The sequence below is a fragment of the Athene noctua genome, chromosome 5 (genome assembly GCF_965140245.1).
Source record: "Athene noctua chromosome 5, bAthNoc1.hap1.1, whole genome shotgun sequence".
Lineage (NCBI taxonomy): Eukaryota > Metazoa > Chordata > Aves > Strigiformes > Strigidae > Athene > Athene noctua.
In genome coordinates, this window is record NC_134041.1 from 6,126,159 (window position 1) to 6,148,223 (window position 22,065).

Consider the following 22,065-nt stretch of genomic DNA (forward strand, 5'->3'; position numbering starts at 1 on the left):
GTTTTAGCATATTTGTTAATTAGTATAGTCAGCACCAGAGACTGTTTATAATACAGAAAAAGGCTTAGTTTTATTTTTTCCAAATGAGTAAATTACACTCAAGACCATGTTGATGTGTTTAAGAGAGAGCATATGTGCTGCAGGCCTGCTCTGAAGTAAATTTGATGTTTCTTTCAGACTAAGGTAAAGCATCCTTATTATCCATGCATGGCAAAGGTGAGCTTACAGCTGGCAGTCCAATTCCTCTTCCAAACCTATCTCCGAACCAAGAAAAAACTCAGGTAAGGCCCTGTTCAGCAACATGTGCTGAGGTTTTCATGCTTGTTGTTCCTACAGCACCTTGAAATACTGCAGGTAGCATAGACATTCACAGGAGCAGCAATACATTTCTGCTCTGCACTGGAATCCCATCGTAAAAGAAAACAGAGAGGAAGGAAGATCAGGTATAATCTGGCAGTTTGCTGCCTTTCCCAGCTGTCCATTATTTTGGTGGTAGTGGATTAGGCATGGAAAGGCTTTAATGGATTTAAAGACAGCAAGTTGTTCCAAAATACTTCTCTAAGTGTGTTTTTTGTCTTAAGTCATCTAATGTGTGTTCAATTAAAGTAAAAATTCTTTCTATCTGGCAAACAAGAAACATGGCTTAGGCTTTGGAGGTGTTTTTTCTCTCTCATTTCTCACAGTTGTCACTGTTTTGTTAAAGGGCTGATACAGAAGAATGGATTGCCACCATAGATGCACTGCTCTCCAAAAGCATTGATGCTTGTCAGTGGTTAGTTGAATATTTCGTCGGGCCAGAGGGCCGGGAGCTTGTAAAGTAAGTACTGGTCATTTTGTTTTAGGTATTTTACATCTCACGTAGGATAAAGCTTCCTAATAACACGATCTGGCCTATACTGATGTATTCCCGAAGAGCTGACTCTGCACATTCTTTAAACAGACACTCTAGATAATCACTGAGGTTTTTATTTCTAGTATTTTCTCTAATTGTGAAGCTTTCTGAGTAATTCTGAAAATCGAATAAAATAGTGCAGCATACATGGAGGAGGATGCAGATGTTTAATTCAGTGGAGTGCTCGGAATGTGTTTTAAGTTTGTGTAGTCTCTCCTGAAAGTGGTGGGAGAGGAGAATGTGGTGAAAGTGCTTGGGGTAAGGTAAGCTAAATACACCTGACAAAGATCACAGGTAAACCAGAAAGAGTTTTTCCTCCCCAGGCTCAAGATCGGGTAATAGGTGTTTAGAAAATACCCAAGACAAATTATTGAAGGTCTGACACACTTAGAGAGGTGTGTTAATGTGAAGAACATTTTCTCTTTGAAGTTGCATTGAAGGACAGGGTCCTATGATAGCTTTTCACTTCAGCTTTTTTGTTACTGGAATGAATAAACATGAAGTAATATTATAGACCCTACTAGTGACAAGCAGGAGCACAGGAAAATAAGTTAAAGCTTATCCACAGAAGTACAACACAAGAAGCATTTGAACCGTTACCCTTCTTAAAATAATAATCACCACACTTAATCGTGGTAACTGTGTGTGTACACGTTGATTCCAGTTCTCTTTGCAGCTTCGCCTTTTATCTTCCAGGACTTTCCTCCTGGAATGCAGTGTGAGAGAGGTGCGGGTTGCTGTAGCCACTATTCTTGAAAAAACCCTCGACAGTGCCTTGCTTTATCAGGAGAAGGTCAGTGTCACCTCGTCACCAGTGATCCTGTTGGTTGTCTCTACCTAACGGCTCCTGCTGTGTTTGCAGACAGAGCTGTGTGATTTGTAAATGACAAGGTGAAAGGTGCTTGTCTTGATCGTGCTTGTAGCTCTTCATTTCTTGAACAGGTTAATGCTTGTCTGTTCCTACCCTAGGAGGTAACACACTGCTGCAATTCTCAGAATTTCAATTCAAAGTATAAAGTGATTCATTATACATTCATAATATTTCAATTATAATTCTTCCTGATTTCAGCTTGTCTTATAAACTGATATCACATGTTCTATTAATAGTTTGGAAACAGTGTTTTCTTAATATTTATTATCTTCTAAGTCCAGAAATCATCTTAATTTTTCACTGATTCTCCTTCCTCTCTCAGAAGTAGTAGCAGCAGTAGTAACTGAGTTATCTTACTTCAGAGAGAGACCATAAGTATGGTTATTGTTAAAGGTTTAATTTTTTATTAAAAAATTGACAAGTATGTTTGGGAAGTGCAGCTTTGTTATATTTTGCTGAGCTCAATATTCTAGGAAGCAGGAAGTTTGTTAAAAGCAGTCCTTTATAGAATGTTTGAGCCTGTTTCCTGTGGTAAACAGTGAACCTGTTTCCTTTGGGATGCCTGAACCAAATCGAGTGTATTAAGAGAACTGAGACAGAAGTGTTATATGTGTTCTGGTGTGTTTCTGCAGGTTGTCAGTGGAGGCTTGGACGCATTTAAACATCTTAAGTCTTGTTTAGTCTGAGATAATTTTTTTTTTTTCATCAAATTTTAATATTTGATACAATAGAATGTTTTTTTCTATCCAGTTTCTGGGATCTGTCCTTTTTCATCCAGTGTCACAGGTGGATGGCACTACAGTTGTATAGGTCTCTGCTAAGGAAGTTTGTCATATTTAGAGCTTTAGGGAAAAATTGCTGTGAGGTCCTTCAAGCTGAATACAGGAGTAGGGAGGTGAACATTTACACTGTATTTTGATAAATTTTGGTTACTTCCTCTTGGCTGTTAGTTGTTAACTGGGAGGTAATAAATTATATACCAATGTGTAATATCCTTAGTGTGCTTTGATGCAAACTAAACACTTGACATTGCTTTTTGCATGGTTGATTGTGATAGTGTGCTAATGTTACTTTAATGACTGGAACATTTGAACATCAGTCTGGGGATTAATTTGAATTGCTTTAAAAATATTGCAAATTTACATAACTGTGAGTTCCACCTCTGAGCAATTTACCTACATGCCAATGTTTTCATTACTATCCTGTGTAATACATGCAGCGCTCATGCAGAAGAGTTAAAAATGGGAAGGCTGCAATCCCACGTTAGCTACTGATACCACTGCAAGCTTCTCTGACCACACATGATTTTTGTTAACTATAACCATAACTCTGACCTGTGAAACGCTTTTTGTTTTTTAAGCAGCAGACAATTCTTTACATTCAAATTAATTTTTTCACAGCTAAAAAGTCTACATCAGTTATTGGAGGTGCTACTTGCTCTGCTGGATAAAGATGTACCTGAAAACTGTAAAAACTGTGCTCAGTACTTTTTGCTATTCAATAACTTTGTACAGAAGGTAAGAAACCATTGTTTTTCGTGCTATTTTAATTTTAAAGGACAATAGTAAAGCAGCTAGTCATCCATATTCATAGAAGGTTTAAGCAGCACAGTGAAACGCTTCCAGAACTGTTATTAAATTATTCTTTCTTCTTTTTTTGAGAAGTAAATGGCTTTGAACACCAGATTAGGATAAAGTCACACAAAAATATAGCAGCAAGGCATACCGATTGGTCATTTCCAGAGTCTGAATTTTGGGCTTCTGTTTTGGGGAGGGTGTTCTTGGCTGTTCTTAGGGAAAAAAAAAAATTCCAGTATTCAGGATTTTTCTCCTATAGGAAGCAGAATAACTGACTGGACTGGACTGTTCACCCCTGTATGGTTTCTCTCTATTCTTTTTTCTTTTTTTATATTTTGCATATGTTGATTCTGGTCTGGTTTATATATTGTGCTCTATATAATGAGACAGCTTTTTAGAGGTGTACCTTATTGATCTGGGTGATTTTTTTTTTTTAGAGTGAAAAATGCAGTGTTTAGCCTATGCATTTGCTTTTTGTTCCCTAGAGCACTAATTCTTTACCTGCCCAGGAATGTAATTTTTTTATTGTTGTCTAAACAGCAGGGTATAAGGGCTAGCAGTCTTCTTCTCAGACACTCTGCTTTGAGGCACATGATCAACTTTCTACTTGGCCCCAACCGGCAGAGTAATCAGGTAAAAGTTTACATAGCCTGTGTTGTGCTGTAGTTTGTCCATCCCCATGTTTTTTATAATGCTTAAATTATGGACAAATACTTTCCATATGGTAGGACAGACTAATCCTTGCATGATTCTGTAAACTTCATGCAAGTCTTAGTCTGCCTCTGCATAGTTAGTGTGGAAATAAATGTTTTGGCAGAAGTGAGTGTTATGTTTTTGATAAGAACAAAAATTTCACCAACTTCTTCAAAGTATTAGAACATGGTGGTGGACTGTTAAGGACATTGCTTTGTTTTGACTTGACAGAAGTTGACTAAATCAATCAATCAAAAGCTAATTAAATCCTCTTTGGCTCAAGCAGAATCGCAGGTGGAGTTCAGCACAAGCACGTGAGTTTGGGTATCTTCACAACACTGTAGCACTACTTGTTTTGCACTCTGATGTCTCCTCACAAAGAAATGTTGGTAAGAACTGTGGTTTTGCCTTTTATTGACTTTGCATTTCCGTTACTTTGACTGGGAGTAACTTAATATCAGTGAGGGAAATACAATAAATGTGAATTTAAGACAGTAATGGTTAGCATGTTTGGTTATTCTTTTATTTTGCTGTAAATGTACTGAGAGGCTTTGGCATAGTATTACAGGCACTCACAGAGATGGGGGGTGGAACATCGATATTAACGTTATTGTGCCTTCCCCCCTTACCCGTATGGCTGAAAGGTCTTTCCTCACGTGAGTGAATCAAGCTGTGCCACTGTTGGCTGGAACAGACTCACAGCCTAACAGGCTGTATTTTGCTTAGATTTGTTATGTGTTTTGCTAATCTGAAGGGAGGAGTATTTAGACTGAACTACTGAATAACAAGCAATTAAACACTCTGCTAGATGTTTCTTACGAGAGGCAGAAGTATCCAAGTAAAGATAATAAAGGAATGAGTTGACATCCTGAGTTTCCTGAAGGATGAATTTAAAGTTGTCTTTTTATAAGAATAACTTGATTCTAGGGTTAAAAGTTTCTGGAGTTGGAGGGAGTCAGAAATCATAAAGTAAAAGAAGAATGATATGATGATAATGAGATGAGTGTGATAAATGTGCTACAGTGATTGGGAGTGAAACTAAAGCAAATATGAGCATTTTGCTTTGGCCTTCTTGCAGTTTGTTTGCCTTTGTTGTCACTAAAGTAAACAACGCTTCAGTGTACAAGAGATTGTTACTTGGAGTGGTACCATACAAGCTATAAGCTAGTTGAGATAAGCGTTGTTGGAGATTACATGGTGCCAAATGAGCAGCAGTGTCTTCAAGGTGTGTGGAACAAACTGATTTCTTAGTGGATTGTTTTTGTATTTGCTGTTATAGCTCCTGGTCTCTTTAAGCAGCGTCCACCTCTAAGCATCACCACTTCAGGTCCACTTTTGACACTCCACGAAGAAGTGGAAGCCTTGTTATTCCTGTCTGAAGGAAAACCCTACTTAATGGAGGTATCTGTTCTCAATTCTGCCCTGCCTCAACCTGAAAGCTGCTCTGATGTGATTTATTTGAAGTATCCTTACATGAAACCCACTGAATATTAAAAAGCAACCAGCAGGGGAGTATGTGGTTATGATTTTGAACCTAAAGAAGGCGGCACCTTTGGTTTCTTCTTGGCCCCTTCTTATTCTAGTATAGCTTAGGGGTCTGGTTTGAAGAAGTTAGCAAAGGCAGCTGACCACATTTTGCAAGTGCCCATGCAGGCAGTGACCGTGTCAGCTGGAGCTGCTAACTTGGATTGCTCTGACGTGATGGATCATGCTTGCCCAGACCCTTGGAGGTGGGCAGCAGGAGCTGAATGAGGGGGCTATGAGGCCAGGGGTTCAGCTCGCTGGGCCGTGCAGGTGCTAGGAGAAAAAGCTTCATCCTTCCTGAAAAAGACTAACATTCAATTACAAACTTACTTAAAAATAATTGTGTGGCTGTGCCTGAAATGGTTTGCACTTCCCCATTAGGTGATGTATGCGTTACGAGAGCTAACCGGATCTCTGTCGGTTCTCATTGAGATGGTGGTGTACTGCTGCTTCTGTAATGAGCACTTTTCCTTTACTGTGCTACACTTCATCAAGGTAGGGAGATAATGAAGATAAGCTTTTTGCATAAGTGTTTCTTCTAGGCTTTGGTCGTACTGTGTCTCGTGGGTTATACTGGCTCTGGGATCTGCAGAACAATCAGTACAGTTTGTTGGGTTTGGGGGGTTTTTTTTAGGCTTTTACTGTTTAAACCAACAAATTTTCAAAAATGTGTAAAGCTGTCTTGTACAAGTTCTTTGCATCAACATATTTTGCTGTCTAACTTTCTATTTCTTACATACAGACTCAGCTGGAAACTGCTCCACCTCATGAACTGAAAAATATATTCCAGTTACTCCATGAGATACTGGTAGGTGGTACAGGATAGATTTTGTATAGATGCATAATGACAAAAGTCAGGACTGCATTGGTAATTTCAACATCAACGTATCTTTTAATCTTTTCAGTTTGGAGTTTTTATCACTTTCTAAATTACTGTCTTGATAATCCAGTGATACATGCAACTTCATAGGTTTTATTTTTCATCTTGAGGTGGTTAAAGCTATTGCGTAGAATAGATACAGGTATCACACACAACTTATTTATATGGATCTTTTTCTTTCCTAACAGGTTATTGAAGACCCATTACAAGTAGAGCGCATCAAATTTGCCTTTGAAACTGAAAATGGATTAATAGGCAAGTAAGCCAGTGGGTGAATGACTCTGTCTCCTACTGACCCTTATGGTGATGATGGTTCATATCATCTCCTAGTTTCTAATCCTTCTAAACTGTTTTACTTCTCAGGGAAAACAACTAGACACGTTTGATTTAGCCACCACTATCCTAAAAAACACTCTAAGAAAATCCAAAATAAGCATTAGAATATTATAGTAATGACAAACTGGAAAGGAATTCAACAGGGAAAAATTATCTCTCACAACAGCAGTCAGTGAACCCAGAGAAGAGTAATACTTATGTACTTAAAAACTGACATTAACCTTAACCAAGGGGTTGGGAAGAGGCCTTTTTTAAATAAGCAGCAGGTCAGGGTGTATACATAGTGCAGGGGAGGGGAAAGTACCTTGGATTAACATAGCAGAGTAGCTTTGTGAATCCTGTAACCTTAAAAATTTTTTATTTCCTACCTGTCTTGAAATTGCCAAGTTTTTAGTTTTGTCAGTGTCCTAATTAACATAAAAAGAAAGTGTTTCAGCATGGAAGGATGCAAATACTACCAACTGCAGGATAGCCTGATAATCGGACAGGTGGCTCCCATTTGTTGCTGCTCGTACAAAGTCTTGTCTCTCCATTTGATACAGAGACTTTACTAAAGCATTCAAAAGCAACAGAAAATTCCCAGCACTGATGAGAGCTTGCTTCATGTGAATCAGGAGAAGAGGCTTTGTGTGCAAGAGAAATGTGGGGTGGCCACATGGTGCTCGAAGAGCACTTCTGATGACTTAGTGCAGCTTGAGCATCTCTTTCATAGCTGTTTGGCTGAGGAGCTGCTTCGGATTGTGGCTTTCACGTTAAGTTATTTTGGATTCTGTTTTAGTCAGAAGGAATTTTTAGCTTTGTTCTTTTCGTTTTATACTTCAGTGCTCTTCTGTTTAGTAGTTTCCATGTATAACTGATAGAAGAGGAGATAATATGCAGCAGTGGAAGAGAATAGCTAAGTGGTTATTTTATTTCTGGGTAAACAGGTCCCACTTAGACCAATACTGTAACTTGGGCAACATATGATCTTTTTTCCTCTATGGAGGAGAAGTGCAATTACTCAATTGGATTTTTATGTTGAAGGCTTCAAGGTTTCCTGTGAGCTTTGGGAGTGAAAATTGCAGTTTTACTTTGGAGTTTGTTACAACAGAACTGAACAGCATCCAGTCTCACTGCCCATGGACCATTACCTATCTGTCACATTGGCTAGTTCTACTTCAGGAAAGGAAATGAGGAAGTAATAGTTTTCAGTGGTCCTCAGTAGGGTATTTCTGCAGTTTTCAGTGCACCAGTGCTGTAATTTTAATCATCTGCTGTACTTCGACAGTAGAAAAACGCAATTTGCAGTTCCCTAGCAATTATTTGCCAACTTTAGAGGTTTCACTACCATGTTCTTCGCTGACTGCTATGGACAGAGCACCTTTTGAGTAGCAAATCTGGTTGTGGCAGCTCTGTGGAAATCTTTGTGTTTCTCCTTAGTCAAAGAATTTTATTAAAAAAATGAGGGAATTCACAGTGTAGAAAACTTCCTGGTAGGAGTGGCCTGGGTTTTGCCCAGGTCTCCCATAGAAGAGTGTCATGGCTGTTGAATTCTGCTATGCTTGTTTGTGTGAAGAATTTAAGCATTCTTCTAGCTTTGGAAATTTTGATCCAGGTGGAAGCTGGTGATCTGGTCCATTTAAGGGAGTTTCAGACAAATATTTTTTTCCTTCAGATAGATGTAACCATAGCGATTATCTAATGGATTATAGGGGAAGAATAACTGCATTAGGAGAGGACTGTTTAAAATTCAGGTACCGCATTTGAAAGAATTACTGCATTTTCACTTTGATCTATTTTTAATCCAATAGAGTTGTGGAAGTATTTAAAACTGCCAGCAAGACAGCAGTGTGTTTTAACACAAATACTCATGCTAACATCTGTAGAAAAAACTTGTGTCAGCTAAGATAAATTTTAGCTTCGTCTTCGGTATGTTTTCAGACTGGCTGGTACACAGAAATCCGAGTTGTGTTTTTTAATCCCTGTGTTGCTCCCCACAGCCTTGATGCACCACAGCAACCATGTGGACAGCAGCCGTTGTTACCAGTGTGTCAAGTTCCTTGTTACTTTGGCTCAGAAGTGAGTAATACAGGTTTCAGTTTAACCTCATCCCCTACCTTAGGCACCTCTGTGACTCGAGGCTGCTACTCTTTCTACTTTTGATCAGTTTTATCTTTTGTTACTGTGATATAAGTGGTGCTCAAAGGTCTTGAAGTGACATCTTTACTGATTAGTACTTGAGATGGATTTCTCAGAGAACAACAGGTGATTGCTGTTTATAGACAACGGTCAGCTACATCCTGTAGAGCAGGAGCCTGGTGTGAAGACCAAGATAAACATAAGGAAACTTTCCCAGATCTCTGAAATATTACAGTTCCTAAAATCTCTCTGTTTAAAACTTGGTATATGCCCCAATAAAACTTAGTTCTGAAACATGAATCTATGTAGTAGACTACTTTGTGTAAACTCTACTAGACATTATTGCTTTTGCTAATTCAGCTAATACCAGGACTGGACAGTTTTAAGTCCGAGCTTGCAGTGATAACTGCATACAGAGGTCAGCAGTCAAAGAGAGAGGTCTTCTGATTTTTTTTTTTTGTTTGACACAATGCCAGAACCAATGTTTCATCAGTTAAATCAAATTCTTCAGCAACAACGTCATTAAATTTATACCACTTCCCTTTTCCACATCCCCAAGGTGCCCTACTGCGAAAGATTATTTCAAGGAGAATTCCCACCACTGGAGTTGGGCTGTGCAGTGGCTACAGAAAAAGGTAATTTGGTTGTAACCTCATGGAGAAACTGTCGCTTTGTTTACAGTGAGGCTTACAGAACCTTCATCTCTGTATGCCTCTCTGAGATGACTAAAACCAAAATATGAGCTGTTTTGTTTTTTACGAGGACACTTTGGATACAGCTAAATCTGATGCATGCAAGAACTTCAGTGGGCCCCCACGTGTTTCAGGCATAGATGCGTGAACAGTGAATAAAGCTAAGTGTGAATGGTTGTAATGATTATTCCGTGCCATATGGGAAGCTTTCAGTGCCGCTGTATTCATGTTAGAAGGTTTCCACTTTTTTAAAAAGCAGTTTTCCTTTGCCTGTGTGTTGATGCGAGAGAGTGCGTAAATGAGTGCAGTCCTTACAGAACCATTGCAACTTTGCACGAAACGTAGCTGTTGACAGCTTTTTCCTCCCACACGTGTAGTTCTTGTTCTTCCCTCTAAACTTACCGTAGGTTGGCCAACACATCTTTAATAAACACCCAAAAAACTTAAAGCTCAGCAGAATTGGCCCAGGTTGGCCCACAGGCAAGCAGGGCCGTGCTTGGTCTCCCAGCACTGCGTGTACAATGTGACAGTATCCCAGCTCCAGGCTGCCTTTCTGTCCTGACAGCTGCTGCCAGGCAGATGTCAGATGCATAAACTAGTTCTGTACTGAACACTGGAAGTGGAATTAGTGGGATGCTTGCAGTGGAGCTGGCACAACTTGTTGCCACTCTCCCCTTGAAAGGCAGCAAACCGACAGGTCTGGATAGTCCTGCTGTACTTACCTTTACTTTGTACTGGGTCATGTAAACCCTGAATCCACCACTCTTCAGCTGGCACCCAGTAATTTGCACACAGTTACCAAATAAAGGGAGCTGGTTGCTAGTTTTCAGCTGAAGGACAATGACCTCTTTGACTGCATTAAGAGCACGTGCTTGTCTATGCCCCCGATCTCCAGCTCGTTGCCGAAGGGTTCAGGAAGCTTGTTCCAGACTTGTTAATTCACCTACTATCACAGGTGGATGAGACTTCACACATGTAAAGCTTGTATGGCCATTTCATGGCTTTTTTGGCTTTTTATGCAGATGTCTGAACATTATTGGGCTCCACAGAGTAACGTGTCCAATGAAACATCAACTGCAAAAACCTTTCAGCGCACTATTTCAGCACAGGTATGTGTCAGTCTTGGGAGACAATGTTAAACTTGGTTTATTCTCTTTTTGGTTTTCAGTTAGCACCTTGAGTTCTGGCAACCTTAGTATATTTCAGTGCACTTAAGACCATTCTTCCTTTAGAAGCCCAGGCACTGTGGTTATTCCTAAAAAAACTAACCTTTCAATGATATTAGTCAGTACCTCACAATTACCTGCGGTGACTCAGCTATCTCACTACAGCAGCTATATTGTTTCAGAATCAACTTTTTTTTAAAAAATAAAAAATAAAAAATTAAGGTATCACCATGGTCCCTGACGCTCTCTTGGACTGTTTCCAACTCAGGACACGCTGGCCTATGCCACAGCCTTGCTGAACGAGAAAGATCAGTCTGGAAGCAGTAACGGGTCAGAAAGTAGTCCAGCCAACGAGAACGGAGAGAGACACCTGCAGCAGGTAACTGTAAAATCAGGGCATTTTCTCTTCTGCTGCGTTGCTCCTGGGGCTCGGGTCAGAACCACGGAATGTAGACACGGTAATTGGGCCTTATAAAAGTAACATGCCATATCTTTCTCTCCCCATCCCTTGTGTGTATTGAAAGGGCTCAGAGTCTCCTATGATGATCGGTGAGCCTAAAAGTGACCTTGATGATGTTGACCCTTAGAGGATACCTATGAACACAAGAACAGATCAACTCAAACATTTAATGCCTGGTACCTACTGAAACCGGAGTCCCGTTGCTTTTGCCGTTAGAAGAGTCTGGAAGAGAAGTTGGCTTTATAGGATTGGAGGAGGTTGCTTCCCTGAAAGCTAAAAGCGTTTTTTTTAGCCACAAAGGCTTCAGATCAATAAATACTCTAGAAAACTGCATCTTCACCTGCAGTAGCTTATGACAGTCCAGACACCGAAAACAGTTTGTCAAGAAGATTTTATCAAATACACACAAACGCTAGTGGTTGAATTTTTATGTGAACATTAAATGAGTGAATGTAAAACTGTTGCTTTTCTGTGATGCTGCAAAAAAATTCTTTTGGTTTTTATACAGGAAAAAGAAACAGACTGCCCTTATGTATGGAGGGCAAATTTTTAATCTTTCTGATAATATTGAATAGGAATATTCAAATTTCTGTAAAGATGTGTGATGACTTACATTTCATTGTAAAATATTAGTTAAAGAATGGGTTTACATAAGGACTTCTGTATTTAATATGTCTCCCTGCTAATTTGTAAAGCTCTTTATGAGAAGGATCAGCAAGTTTGCTCTGTAAGGGGAGTGATCCCTTACAGAATGGTTTGATCAAGGAGCTCTGGAACGGGTTGTCTTCTCTGGTACCCTTCCAAAAACCACAGACAATTGGGAAGGGCAATAAAAGAAAAGCTTTGTTCTCTAGGTATGCAAGTGTTCATTATTAAAGGATGTTGGTGGAATTTAAAAAAAAAAAAAAAAGTTAATGAGTAGTTAAAAGAAAAAAGCACTTTAAGATGGAATTCTGTTGCAGTTTTACTCATTAAATTTTTTTAACCTTTGGAGACATATTGAATAAAATGTAGTCTCAATCATGTGATCTGCAATCACTTGCTTATGCTTTGAAATTACTGAGAAAGTTGGTATTGGTTGTATATGATGAATAATTTCTGAAGTGAGTTGGGGACACTGTTGTGCAGATTTTATAGCAATTTTAACATGGGAAAAGAATGATTTGGCTTTGTTTGTATTTTCACTTGACCAGGCAACGTTTAAAATATCACAGCTCTTTTGATTTGCTCGTAAACAACTGGAAACCAGTTGGGATGATTTGAGCACAGTTTTGTTTTCCATGTCAAGTGCAGTTCAGTGATTTCTGGCTCCGGATACTAGCTTCTTTTGTGCCAACTAACTCCTCATCTTTGGTACATTTTGCGTTTGTCACGTTTTCTGCACTGCTTTTTGCCTTTATTTATGGATTCTGCCTTACTTTAAAAAGAATTATAAAAACAAACATGCACAGAAACGGGGGACATCTTAAGGAGTGCCTGGGTACCTCCAGAATAGATAAATTTGCCAAGTTAAAGGCACAACCAGCCAAAAAGTGCCTTTTTTTTCTTTTTACATACTGTTGCCGAAACAAGAAGCAGCAGACAGCTTTTCACTGTTGTGCACTAATATTGAAATTAATCAGTCATTTCACTGTTGGAAGTAAACATCCAATCTGATTTCAGCTGTACAGCTTTATAACTTATTGCGGGTTAAGAGAGCCGTTGTCATAAATTGCGTCTGCGAAGAAGTAAAGGGTGGCATTGTAGTGAATCTCTCACTTTCTTTTCCAAACAATGTCTTCATAGACACGTGGCAGAGTTAGCATTTTATAAATGTTTCTGATAATGTGCTGGGACATTTTAAATGTGATGTTTTAAATTAATTTTGAATAAACCATTTCTTACGGATACCCCTTCTTCCTTCCCCCACCCCTAATACTTTGTTGATGGGTCATAAAATCATCACAAGAAGTCAGTACACAGCGGTGATGGTGATGGAAGAAGCTGGTAACGTTCCTATGGGTTGGCACCACTTGTCACTTCAGGTTCCTGTTATTTCCTATGGAAACAACGTCCTCGATTACCGCAGGCTCAGAGAAGCGTTGATAAGAGAATTGCATCGGGATCGCTCATCACCACTGTATACTTGAAACCAATACAAACTTTTTCACGGTTCTGCTCACGCTTGTACAAAGTCAATGGTTATAATTTGCAATAAGATGATACTTGGTCAATTATTTTTGTTTCCAGCTGCTGTCATTTGAACCTGCTGAAGATTATTTTTTGGAAAATAGAGTTCAACAAAACTAGTTTTTGTGTAAATTGTGATGCATTTCTATGTTGTAATTTTTACTGCCGATCTTTTTGGATGAAAATGTTTTTATACAGCTTACAAAATGTTCAGTGAGGATCAGCCGCAGCCTGCCTGTGAGCATTCGGGGAGATACTGTCCGATTAATACGTAGACATTTGGCACTGGAAAAATAGGCAGTCTTGAACAGTCTTGGGATTCCTGGTCAATGGAATAAAGTTATTCCTTTCACAGAAAACTAGTGTAATCTTTAGAGTGCGCATACACTGCTACGCTGTTGTCTTGTTGATCCTCTTATCTTGAAACTTCTTAGGCCAGTCCTGCAGGTGATAAGCTCTGAGAGGTTGCCCTGTTTGCCATTTTGGCTCCTGTCCATTGTAAACGAAGCAGCTGCCTGCCCCCGTGGCTGTGCTGCTGTACACGCTTACACCGGGGCGTGTTCCGGGGCACTGTCAGATCTGTATCTGTGGGCAGTTTCTTCTCCTGACCTTCTTAGCAGAATGATTTACCCCGGCTACGCTTGCAGTCAGGGATTAGGCCGGCTTTTGTGTGTCAGATTTGCAGGCGATCTGGACTGTAATTAATACTGCCTTTTCTGTTGGTGCGAGGTGCTGAAAGCTGGAGCAGCTGCGGTGCTGGTGTATCCCCCTGCTCACCCCTCTGCTGCTGCCCCAGCAGAACCAGGAGCTACAGCCGGGGCTGCCGGCCCGGCTCTGCCTCCCTGACAGGCACCTTTGTCCTCCACTCCAAGGACAAAGACTTTCACATTTTAGGCATGACCCAGCCCCTGCTCCCCCCTGGCAGTGCCAGTCCTGTGAGCCTGGACTGGGTGTTGCAAAGAGGGTGCTGACAGGACTGTCCCCAGCATACCTGGGCTCAGCGTGGCTTTCTCCTGAACCAGAGGGGCTTTCCTGCCTACCCACATCCAAGATACTAAGCAAGGGCTAATCTTTTAATACCATTTCCTTCCACCAGGCTTATGGTTACTTGAACTAAGCCGTGAAAGCTGTATCTGGCTTATTGTGCATGGAACGTGCTCACACCTTCTGCTGGGAGCCGGCGGGGAATCAGGCAGCAGGATCTTCTCTCGCAGGGAAGTCAGCTGAGGTGAAATATCTGATGTGTGTTTTGAGAGGTTACAGCCTAGTGAGTCTGCTGAAAAATTACCAGCTGTGTCAGAGCTGTTCAGGAACTCTTAGGCTAACATCCCTTTTTGTCTCATCCCCTTTGTGCAAAATTCAGATTATAGCTGATGAAGTTATGGGCTGTAATTATATACATCTTATGTAATTACATGTTTAGATTAGGGCTGGGCTTTTTGCCATCTTTAGGTAACAAGTTAGAAATAGTTTAAACCTTTCACAGGGGTGCTTCGTGCTCGGTCTCTCTTCTCTTGCCCATTAAGGCTGGATTAATAGATCTGTAAGGGGCTTTTTGATGGGGGAAAAACACCCAACCTAGAACAGCCAAAGTTTGAAAGGTTAACCTGCTGCTTGTGGTATCAAGCTTTATTTTTCTCATCTGTCCTCAGGTAACACAACACAAATTTTACATTGTAGTACCAGGAGGCTGCTAATCACCCCAAAAATGTGAGCCCCAGCTTTGGTGGCTTCAGGTACTTCTCAGCCTGTCTCTGCTGCTGTGCATCTCTCTGTGAGCATCTGTGCTTTACCTTCTTGCTGGGGCTTTAATGTTTATCAAGGGAAGACCAATGTTAACTAGAAACAGCAGCAAAAAGCACAAGGGCACGTTCCCCAAACGTGCGTGATGGTTTGTTTCCGTAACTGGAAGCTCTTATCCTACACCACTGTTTTAAAAACAAACGTCCTGCGTGTGCATGGGACAACAACACTCAGCCCTTGTTCTCTGCTGGGGCAAGGGGTGTCTGTGCTGACCTTGGAGGCTCCAGGGGCCCCTCCTGCCAGAGGCAGGTTTGGAGCCCGTGGTGGCAGCCTGGGGCTGGCTCCCTGACGAAGCAGAGCTCGTTTTGGGGAGCAGCATCCCTGCCTGCCGGGTGCCAGCTCCCCCTTCCAGACTGATTCCCCCTGGGTATGTACATGAAGCGAGACAACGGATCAGATCTACTGAGCACTGGTCTGTGAATTTTATTTTAAAAAGACGTTTATAAAATGTTTATTTATAAAATTCCAAATAAATATTTAAGGTACAAATGTAAAAACCAAGGTACTATGAAAGCTCTTTTTCTTCTTTCTTTTTTTTTTTTTTTTAAAAAAAAAAAAAAAGGAATTACAGCCAGTTCTATGTGTCTTGGGAAAACCTGAAAGGGAAACTTAAAGCAAGGCATAACACCAGATCATTAACTTTGACTAAATAACAGAAAAACCACTACGAAAGCAGTAGTTGACTGTAGCAATACAGATTAAAATCTAATTAAACAAGCAGACTCTTTAAACTACAGCCCCTACACTTGACTAAATAAAGAGGTCTCTTAGGTACATGAGTAGGCAATTATAAAACTGCCCAAAAAGGGCTAAACTATGATTTTTCAGGTGCGGAGCAGCATTAGCTGATATATAACGAGCAACAAAGAAGGAAAATAGGGGTTGGTTTTCTTTTCAAAGGTGGTGGTTTTGTCCTATGCTGGGTGACAACACGAACAAACAGCCTCAAGACGGCTCATACGGCCGGGGTGGTTCTAGAAAGACCCTGTGTGTGGTGGGGAAAGGATTCGGGGATGGCTCCCGGGGTGGGACAGGGCTCCGGCTGCGCGGGGGCTGCTCGGAGACCGCTTTGCAGAGCAGCAAAAGGGTGACAAACTTGTGCCCCGCCCTCACGGCAGCCCAAGCGCGGGGGTCGGCAGCAGCGTCGCAGCGTGGACCGGGACGGCACCGAGCACCCGGCTCGGCCGGACACGCCAGGCCGGGGCAGCTGCCTCTCCGGCTCAGCCCGTCCCTACGGCCGGCTCCGGCAGCAAATGGCCACGGCCGCGGCCGCACTGCTGCCCGGGAGGCTGGCTGCCACGCACGCATCGTCCACGGCGTAGGCTCCCATGGTGCCGGGGCTCGGGGAATGGGCGTTACAGCCCGTCAGCGTCCAGCCCTCGTCACAGGACACCGTCACCTAATGGGGGGGAAGAGGTTAACCCTCCATGGGGGAGCAAAGGGCAGGGGTCTGCCCCTCCCCGAGGGTCCCCAGGGCGATGTGGCCGGTGTCACACTGAGCCGCTGGACACCAGCCAGGGCGGGTGCCCTGTTATAGGTGAGCAGCTGGGGACACCAGTGAAGGCTGGGGTTGGGGTGGCTGCAGTGAGATGCCAAAGCCAACCCAAACCCCATCAGGGTGGCAGAGGGACAAGCAGAGGCCAGGACAGCACCGTGGCAGAGGAGTGTGGACTGTCCATACCTTCTCCACGGAGCCCAGGGACGTGTGTTCCTTCACCCGGCACTCGAGGCCGGTGGCGGGGCAGCACACGGCGTGTGCCATCACCTCCGTCCTGCCAGCGCAGTGGCTGGGCCCGCTCCCCGGCCCCGCAACAGCTCTGCCGCCATCACCCAGCAACGTGCCGGGGGAGTGGAAACCGCACCCTGCGGAGGGGAGAGGGGCTGTCGGCACGGGGCAGCCGCAGCAGCATCCCAGCACACACACACAGGCACTAAGGGATGGCCCTGCTGGGCCCTGAGCCTTCCCTGCTGCCATTCACGCAGCACCTGTCCCCTTCCCCTGTCACCCCAGCACTCACACCCACCCTTTTACCCCCAGGTCCCAGAGTTTTTCTGGAAGAAACACTCTTGGCCATCACGGTGTTGGCTCAAGGCTCTGTAACCCGCCGTGTTGGGTGTTACCAGTCAGCACGTGGTCCCGCGGGGAGCAGCCGGCCCCCTCGGCCGCCGGGGAGCTGCCGTTGATCCGGCACTCGGCCCTGGGCCATGTGCAGCACCTGGCGATGGCGTAGACACCCCGGCCCCGGAAAGCGTTGTGGGCCACGCACTGCTTCTGCCCGTCCTTGTCCTGCAGCCGGGGCAGCACAGCGTCACCGGGGGTGCTCGGGGGCTTGGGACACCCCAGGGGCAGTACTTGTGTCCCGGCATGCTCTGCTCACCTCCATGTGCTCCCCCAGCCGCCTGCCGCTGCGGGAGAAGCTGGAGCAGCTGAGCATCTCCTCGGTGCCGGCGCAGCGAGCCACGGCGGTGGCGTGCCGGGTGAGCCCCGAGCGCGCCGACCACACCGTGCGGCAGTACAGCTGCTCGTCTGCAACGGGGCGGGTGGCGTCAGCGGCGGGGCGGACACCCACAGCAGCACCCAGAGCCCACGGCACGGACTGGGCTGCCAGCCAGGGCTGGCAGGTCTCCCCGCTACCCTCTGCGTGCCAACAACCACGCTCGGGCTCAGCCGTTCCCCGGCACAGCTCGGCGGGGAGGAGGATGCCCTGCCGACACGCCGTGCTCTCACCCAAACACCTCTTTCCCCAGTAAGGGCAGAGCTCACCCAGCAGGCAGCCGAGGTGCTCACCTGTGCCCAGCCGGGCCGGCAGCCCAGCCACGCTGTTGGGCGTCTGGAGCCGCTGCTCCTCGGGGAACCACGCCATGTCCATGGCGTTCTTGGTGGCGAAGTGCAGGAGGCGCTGCCGGAGCTCGCCGAGGCTCAGCTGGGGCTCGGCACTGAGCAGCATGGCGGCGATGCCTGCGAGAGCCCAGGGAGCCGCGGTGAGGACCAGGAGCTGTGTGGGCACCCACCCACAACTCAACTCCAGAGAGACTCCAGAGGAATCGCTGCGGCCCATCCTCCACATGCCCCAGATGCAGGAGCTCAGTGCAGGCTCCAGCACCCCAATGAGCCAAACAAGCCAAAACCGTGGCACCGAGGCACCGAAAAATGTCCCCAGCAGAGGTAGCCCTGGTGCCCCGTGCCTGCAGCGACACATGCCCAGCACCAGCAAGCGGGGCCCAGCCCTGCCTGCCACCCCGGAGCCCAACTCGCCTGCCACGTGCGCGGCCGCCTGCGACGTCCCGCTCTGCGCCGTGAAGCAGGTGCTGCAGTCGCTGGAGGCGCCGATGATGTCGTCCCCCGGGGCGAACAGGTCCACGCAGCGGCCAAAGTTGGTGCCCAGGGTGCCGATGGAGGCGGGTTGGTCCTCGCTGTTGGTGGCACCGACAGTGATGACCTGCCAGGGCGGTGACGGAGAGGGACGTGGGCGCAGCCCCAGCCCGCTCAGCTGACTTGGTGCTGGAGTAGATGAGCCTGGGGAGGTGGCAGCGTGTCGCCACACCCCCCCAGACCTCAGGGAGCCCCCCCAGCCCATACCTCCGGCTCGGATGCTGGTGAGTAGAGGCAGGCATCATCCTTGTAGTTCCCGGCGGCCGCGACCATCACCACCCCCATGTGTGCCATCCGCCGACAGCCGGCGTTCAGCATGCGGCTGTAGGCGCCGGCGAAGGGCAGCAGCACCACCAACGGCGCGTAGGGCTGAGCCTCCAGCCTCGCCTTGATAAATTCCAGGCCTGGGGAGTGGGGATAAGACAACGCACAGGACATTCTCATAGGAGGGGGACAAGGCGGGGGACTCCAGGAGGGAGCGTGCTCCTCTCCGGGCCGTGGGGTCACTCACCGATGAGGGTCCCGCTGACAGTGCCCTTCCCCTGGCAGTTCAGCACGCGGAGGCTGTGGATGTTGGCGCCAGTGGCCACGCCGGCGTCGCGCCCGCTCAGCACCCCGGCCATGTGGGTCCCGTGGCTGTCACACTTGCTGGCCTGGCGCAGGCACCGTGGTTTTACACCCCAGCCCGTTGCATCAAAGCAGATTTGTAACCCCATGGCATCTTCTCCAACCCACATCACCCCTTGTGCTTTGCACCAGCTAAATTCCGCTGCAGAATAAATCCTTAAAAGTATTGCAGGGTGGGGGCGAGATTAAAAAAAAGTCATGCTGTGCAGGAGAAAAGCTGGCAGAAAGGATGGGGGATGCAGACTGCCTTCCCCGGGTCTGTGTTAGCACCGGGCTCCCCAGGGCAAGCAGGATAAAGCCATGCAAGGCAGTGCTAGCCCCCACCCTGTCCCAGCCCTGGCTGTGGGGTGAACCTCAATTCCTTCTTGCAACAACACCCTGACACGCACCTGTGCCCCCCCCCCCAAGACTGCTTTCCCCAAAAACGAAACCTGCCCCGCTCAGCCACAGCTCCAAACAGACCACGTTGAGGGTCCCAGCATCCCCCTGGACCACAGCTCCCGCTGCTGCCTGTCCTGCCTGGAATTTTGCCACGAGCCAAGCAGCTCTTGCCCTGGGAAGCCCCACGAGCCTGCCCAGGGTTTGGTGGGTGCAGGGAGAGGCTCTTGCCGGGCTGCAGTGTGCGGCGCCTCGGGGCTCACCTGCCTGTGGAATCGGGTGCCATCCTCCTCAGGGATGCTCTCGAAGTCAGTCACAAGCACCCTGCCCTCGATCTCCCGATGGGTGCTCTGCACACTGGTGTCCAGCAGGTAAATCTCCACCAGGTCACCTTTATCTACCAGGGACACGGGCAGGGGGAAAGGCAACCACCACCGCCGTCAGCCCCGGCCACCTGGGGTGCTCCCAAAACGCAGCTCCAGAGCCGCGGCACCACGGGGTGGGGGCGTTATCCCCATCCCCTCAAGATCAGCAGAGGGGACGGGGTCACCGACCCTTCCCCAAACCCCCACGGTCTGCCTGCTGCACCCCAGTGCTTACTGGGAGGGCTGTAGGCTCCCGAGCTGGGCTCTGGTGGCACAATCCTGCCCAGGTTCCAGGGGATGCTCTGGGCAAAGACGTAGGCGTCCTCCTCGACGTACTCCACGTGTGGCAGCTTCAGGGCCTGCAGGGAGCAAACGCAGCGCCCGGCGTGGTGGCAACGCTCCCATCCCCCCCCCCCCCCCCCAGGACCAGGGCTGACGCTCCCACCAGCGCCCACCCCGCCACAGCCCGCCGCCCGCTCCCTGTACCGTGTCCAGGACGTCGCGGCTCATCTTCACCAGGAAGGCGGGCAGGAGGTGGAAGACGTGCAGCAGCTCGGTCAGGTACCCCCGCCGAGCCGCCCGGGCCTGCAGCCGCCGCGCTGTGCCCCGCACCTCGGCCTCGCTGGCCCCCGCCCGCAGCACCACCACGTAGCGCCCGGGCAGCCGCCACGACGCCTGCAGGGACACAAGCACCATGCTTGGGTTTTGGGGGGACACACACGTGCTTGTGGCCGCCCCATCACCATGACAGGCATCACCATCACCACTACCACTATCGGCACCACCACTACTCACCACCATCACCACCACCAACACCATCACCACCACCACCACCACCCCCCCACACTCCTCACCTTGGCGGCACGATGGAAGGCAGCTGGTCCCGACGGGGGGACCCCAACGGGGGGGGCCTCCTCCTCGGCCGCCCCCAGGGCCAGCACCAGCTCCTCCTCCAGCTCCGCCGCCGCCCGCGCCAGCACCAGCGCCAGCACCAGCGCCAGCGCCCGCGGGGCCATGCCCGCCCGCAGCCCCGACGGGGCGCACGGAGACGCTCCCAGCCGCCGAAGCCCCCTCGGCACGGCGCAGCCCGGAGCCGCCGAGCAGCCGCCGCGCACCCGCGGAGCCCAGGAGCCGCCGCGCACCCGCGGCTGCGGCTTTGCCCGGCGCGGCGGGGCGGGGATCACGCCACCGCCGCCGGCCCCATCGGCCCACCCGGGCGGGTTAACCATTAACGGGGCCGCGGCCGGGGGAGGGCGCGGGTGGGGGCGCGGGGATGCGCGGCGGGGGTGCGGGCACCGGCCCCTGCCCGCCAGGGACGGTCCCCCCAGAGTCCCCGTGCATCGCTGGGGGCTCCGGCGGGCAAAACGCAAACGCTCAAGGACTATTTTCAGAAAGGGCTGAAAGCTTTTATGTGCCTCATGCTGGCTTACTTCAGAGATAAACGTCCATGAAAGCCTTTAATCCTGTTTAGGCGTTTTTTACAGAGGCGTCACACATCGCAAATACGATTTTTCCGGGATACGGGTGGTGCTTTCCTGTGGCACCCACCACTGCTCCCCTCCCGCAGCACCCCGCTGCCCCCACACACCCCCGTGACCTTCGCCAGACCCCTTCCCTGCTCCCTGCTGTTGAGGGAAATGGGGATTTTACAGGCTGTTTATAAGCTCCTCAGAGCTGATACGGCTTATATGGATGTACACGTTTCACACGGCTGTGTGTGTTTTATCGTGGTGTGTATGGTTTTTGTGCATGAATACGTTTTGTATGGATGTATATGTTTTATACATAGCTATACATTTTATTCTTGTTGAGATCGCGACTGGGTGCCTGGTTTGGGTAACTGGGGGGGATGCCAGACCCCACTTGCCCCCCACTCTGCACCACAGTGAACTGACATCCCTGGGGTCTGGCATCCAGGGCCAGGCTCCTCACAGGGACAAGTCTCGCTCCCAATTTCCAGCTCAGCTTAATCATGCACCGTTAAAACCCTCCTGCAACTCGGAGCTGATGCTCTGGCACACCCTCAGGGCAGTGGAGCGCTGGGGGATCCCGCTTTGGAGGGGGACAGGCTCCCTCTCCCAGCAGAGTTGCTCACTTTCTTTTCACACAGGGGACAGGCCGTGTCCGAGGACGGACGGAGA

At 47.4% G+C, this 22,065-nt stretch overlaps 2 protein-coding genes across 2 annotated transcripts in view; one reads left to right on the top strand and one right to left on the bottom strand.

Annotated features, from left to right (window-relative positions):
- The window catches only part of USP24 (ubiquitin specific peptidase 24), a 63,710-nt gene extending 49,973 nt beyond the window's left edge, over positions 1–13,737 (top strand). The window contains exons 53-67 of the mRNA XM_074906127.1: positions 178–281; positions 704–817; positions 1,589–1,685; positions 3,164–3,280; positions 3,881–3,973; positions 4,320–4,422; positions 5,313–5,434; positions 5,939–6,052; positions 6,300–6,365; positions 6,626–6,692; positions 8,753–8,831; positions 9,451–9,526; positions 10,606–10,692; positions 11,018–11,128; positions 11,274–13,737. Coding sequence (XP_074762228.1) covers positions 178–281; positions 704–817; positions 1,589–1,685; positions 3,164–3,280; positions 3,881–3,973; positions 4,320–4,422; positions 5,313–5,434; positions 5,939–6,052; positions 6,300–6,365; positions 6,626–6,692; positions 8,753–8,831; positions 9,451–9,526; positions 10,606–10,692; positions 11,018–11,128; positions 11,274–11,336 — 1,413 coding nt within the window. The 3' untranslated portion in view covers positions 11,337–13,737. The remainder of the gene's footprint in view (positions 1–177; positions 282–703; positions 818–1,588; positions 1,686–3,163; positions 3,281–3,880; positions 3,974–4,319; positions 4,423–5,312; positions 5,435–5,938; positions 6,053–6,299; positions 6,366–6,625; positions 6,693–8,752; positions 8,832–9,450; positions 9,527–10,605; positions 10,693–11,017; positions 11,129–11,273) is intronic.
- A 2,020-nt stretch (positions 13,738–15,757) lies between these two features.
- On the bottom strand, positions 15,758–21,288 carry PCSK9 (proprotein convertase subtilisin/kexin type 9). Its single transcript, XM_074908076.1, has 12 exons — positions 20,779–21,288; positions 20,411–20,599; positions 20,160–20,283; positions 19,823–19,956; positions 19,066–19,207; positions 18,762–18,958; positions 18,438–18,621; positions 17,970–18,140; positions 17,560–17,708; positions 17,303–17,468; positions 16,863–17,044; positions 15,758–16,580 (listed from the first exon to the last, which is right to left on the bottom strand). The coding sequence occupies exons 1-12, from the start codon at positions 21,151–21,153 to the stop codon at positions 16,413–16,415; spliced, it is 2,181 nt and encodes a 726-aa protein (XP_074764177.1). The 5' UTR covers positions 21,154–21,288; the 3' UTR covers positions 15,758–16,412.
- Positions 21,289–22,065: the final 777 nt, after the last annotated feature.

What these genes read in the sequence shown, in the direction of transcription:
- PCSK9 (XM_074908076.1), bottom strand. Translation starts at nt 21,153, where the DNA reads ATGGTTAACCCGCCCGGGTGGGCCGATGGGGCCGGCGGCGGTGGCGTG. An exon ending in TGTCAGCGGGACCCTCATCG is followed by an intron (nt 18,959 to 19,065) that starts GTGAGTGACCCC and finishes CCCACTCCCCAG; the next exon opens with GCCTGGAATTTATCAAGGCG. An exon ending in GGCGGCCGCGCACGTGGCAG is followed by an intron (nt 18,141 to 18,437) that starts GCGAGTTGGGCT and finishes GGGCTCTCGCAG; the next exon opens with GCATCGCCGCCATGCTGCTC.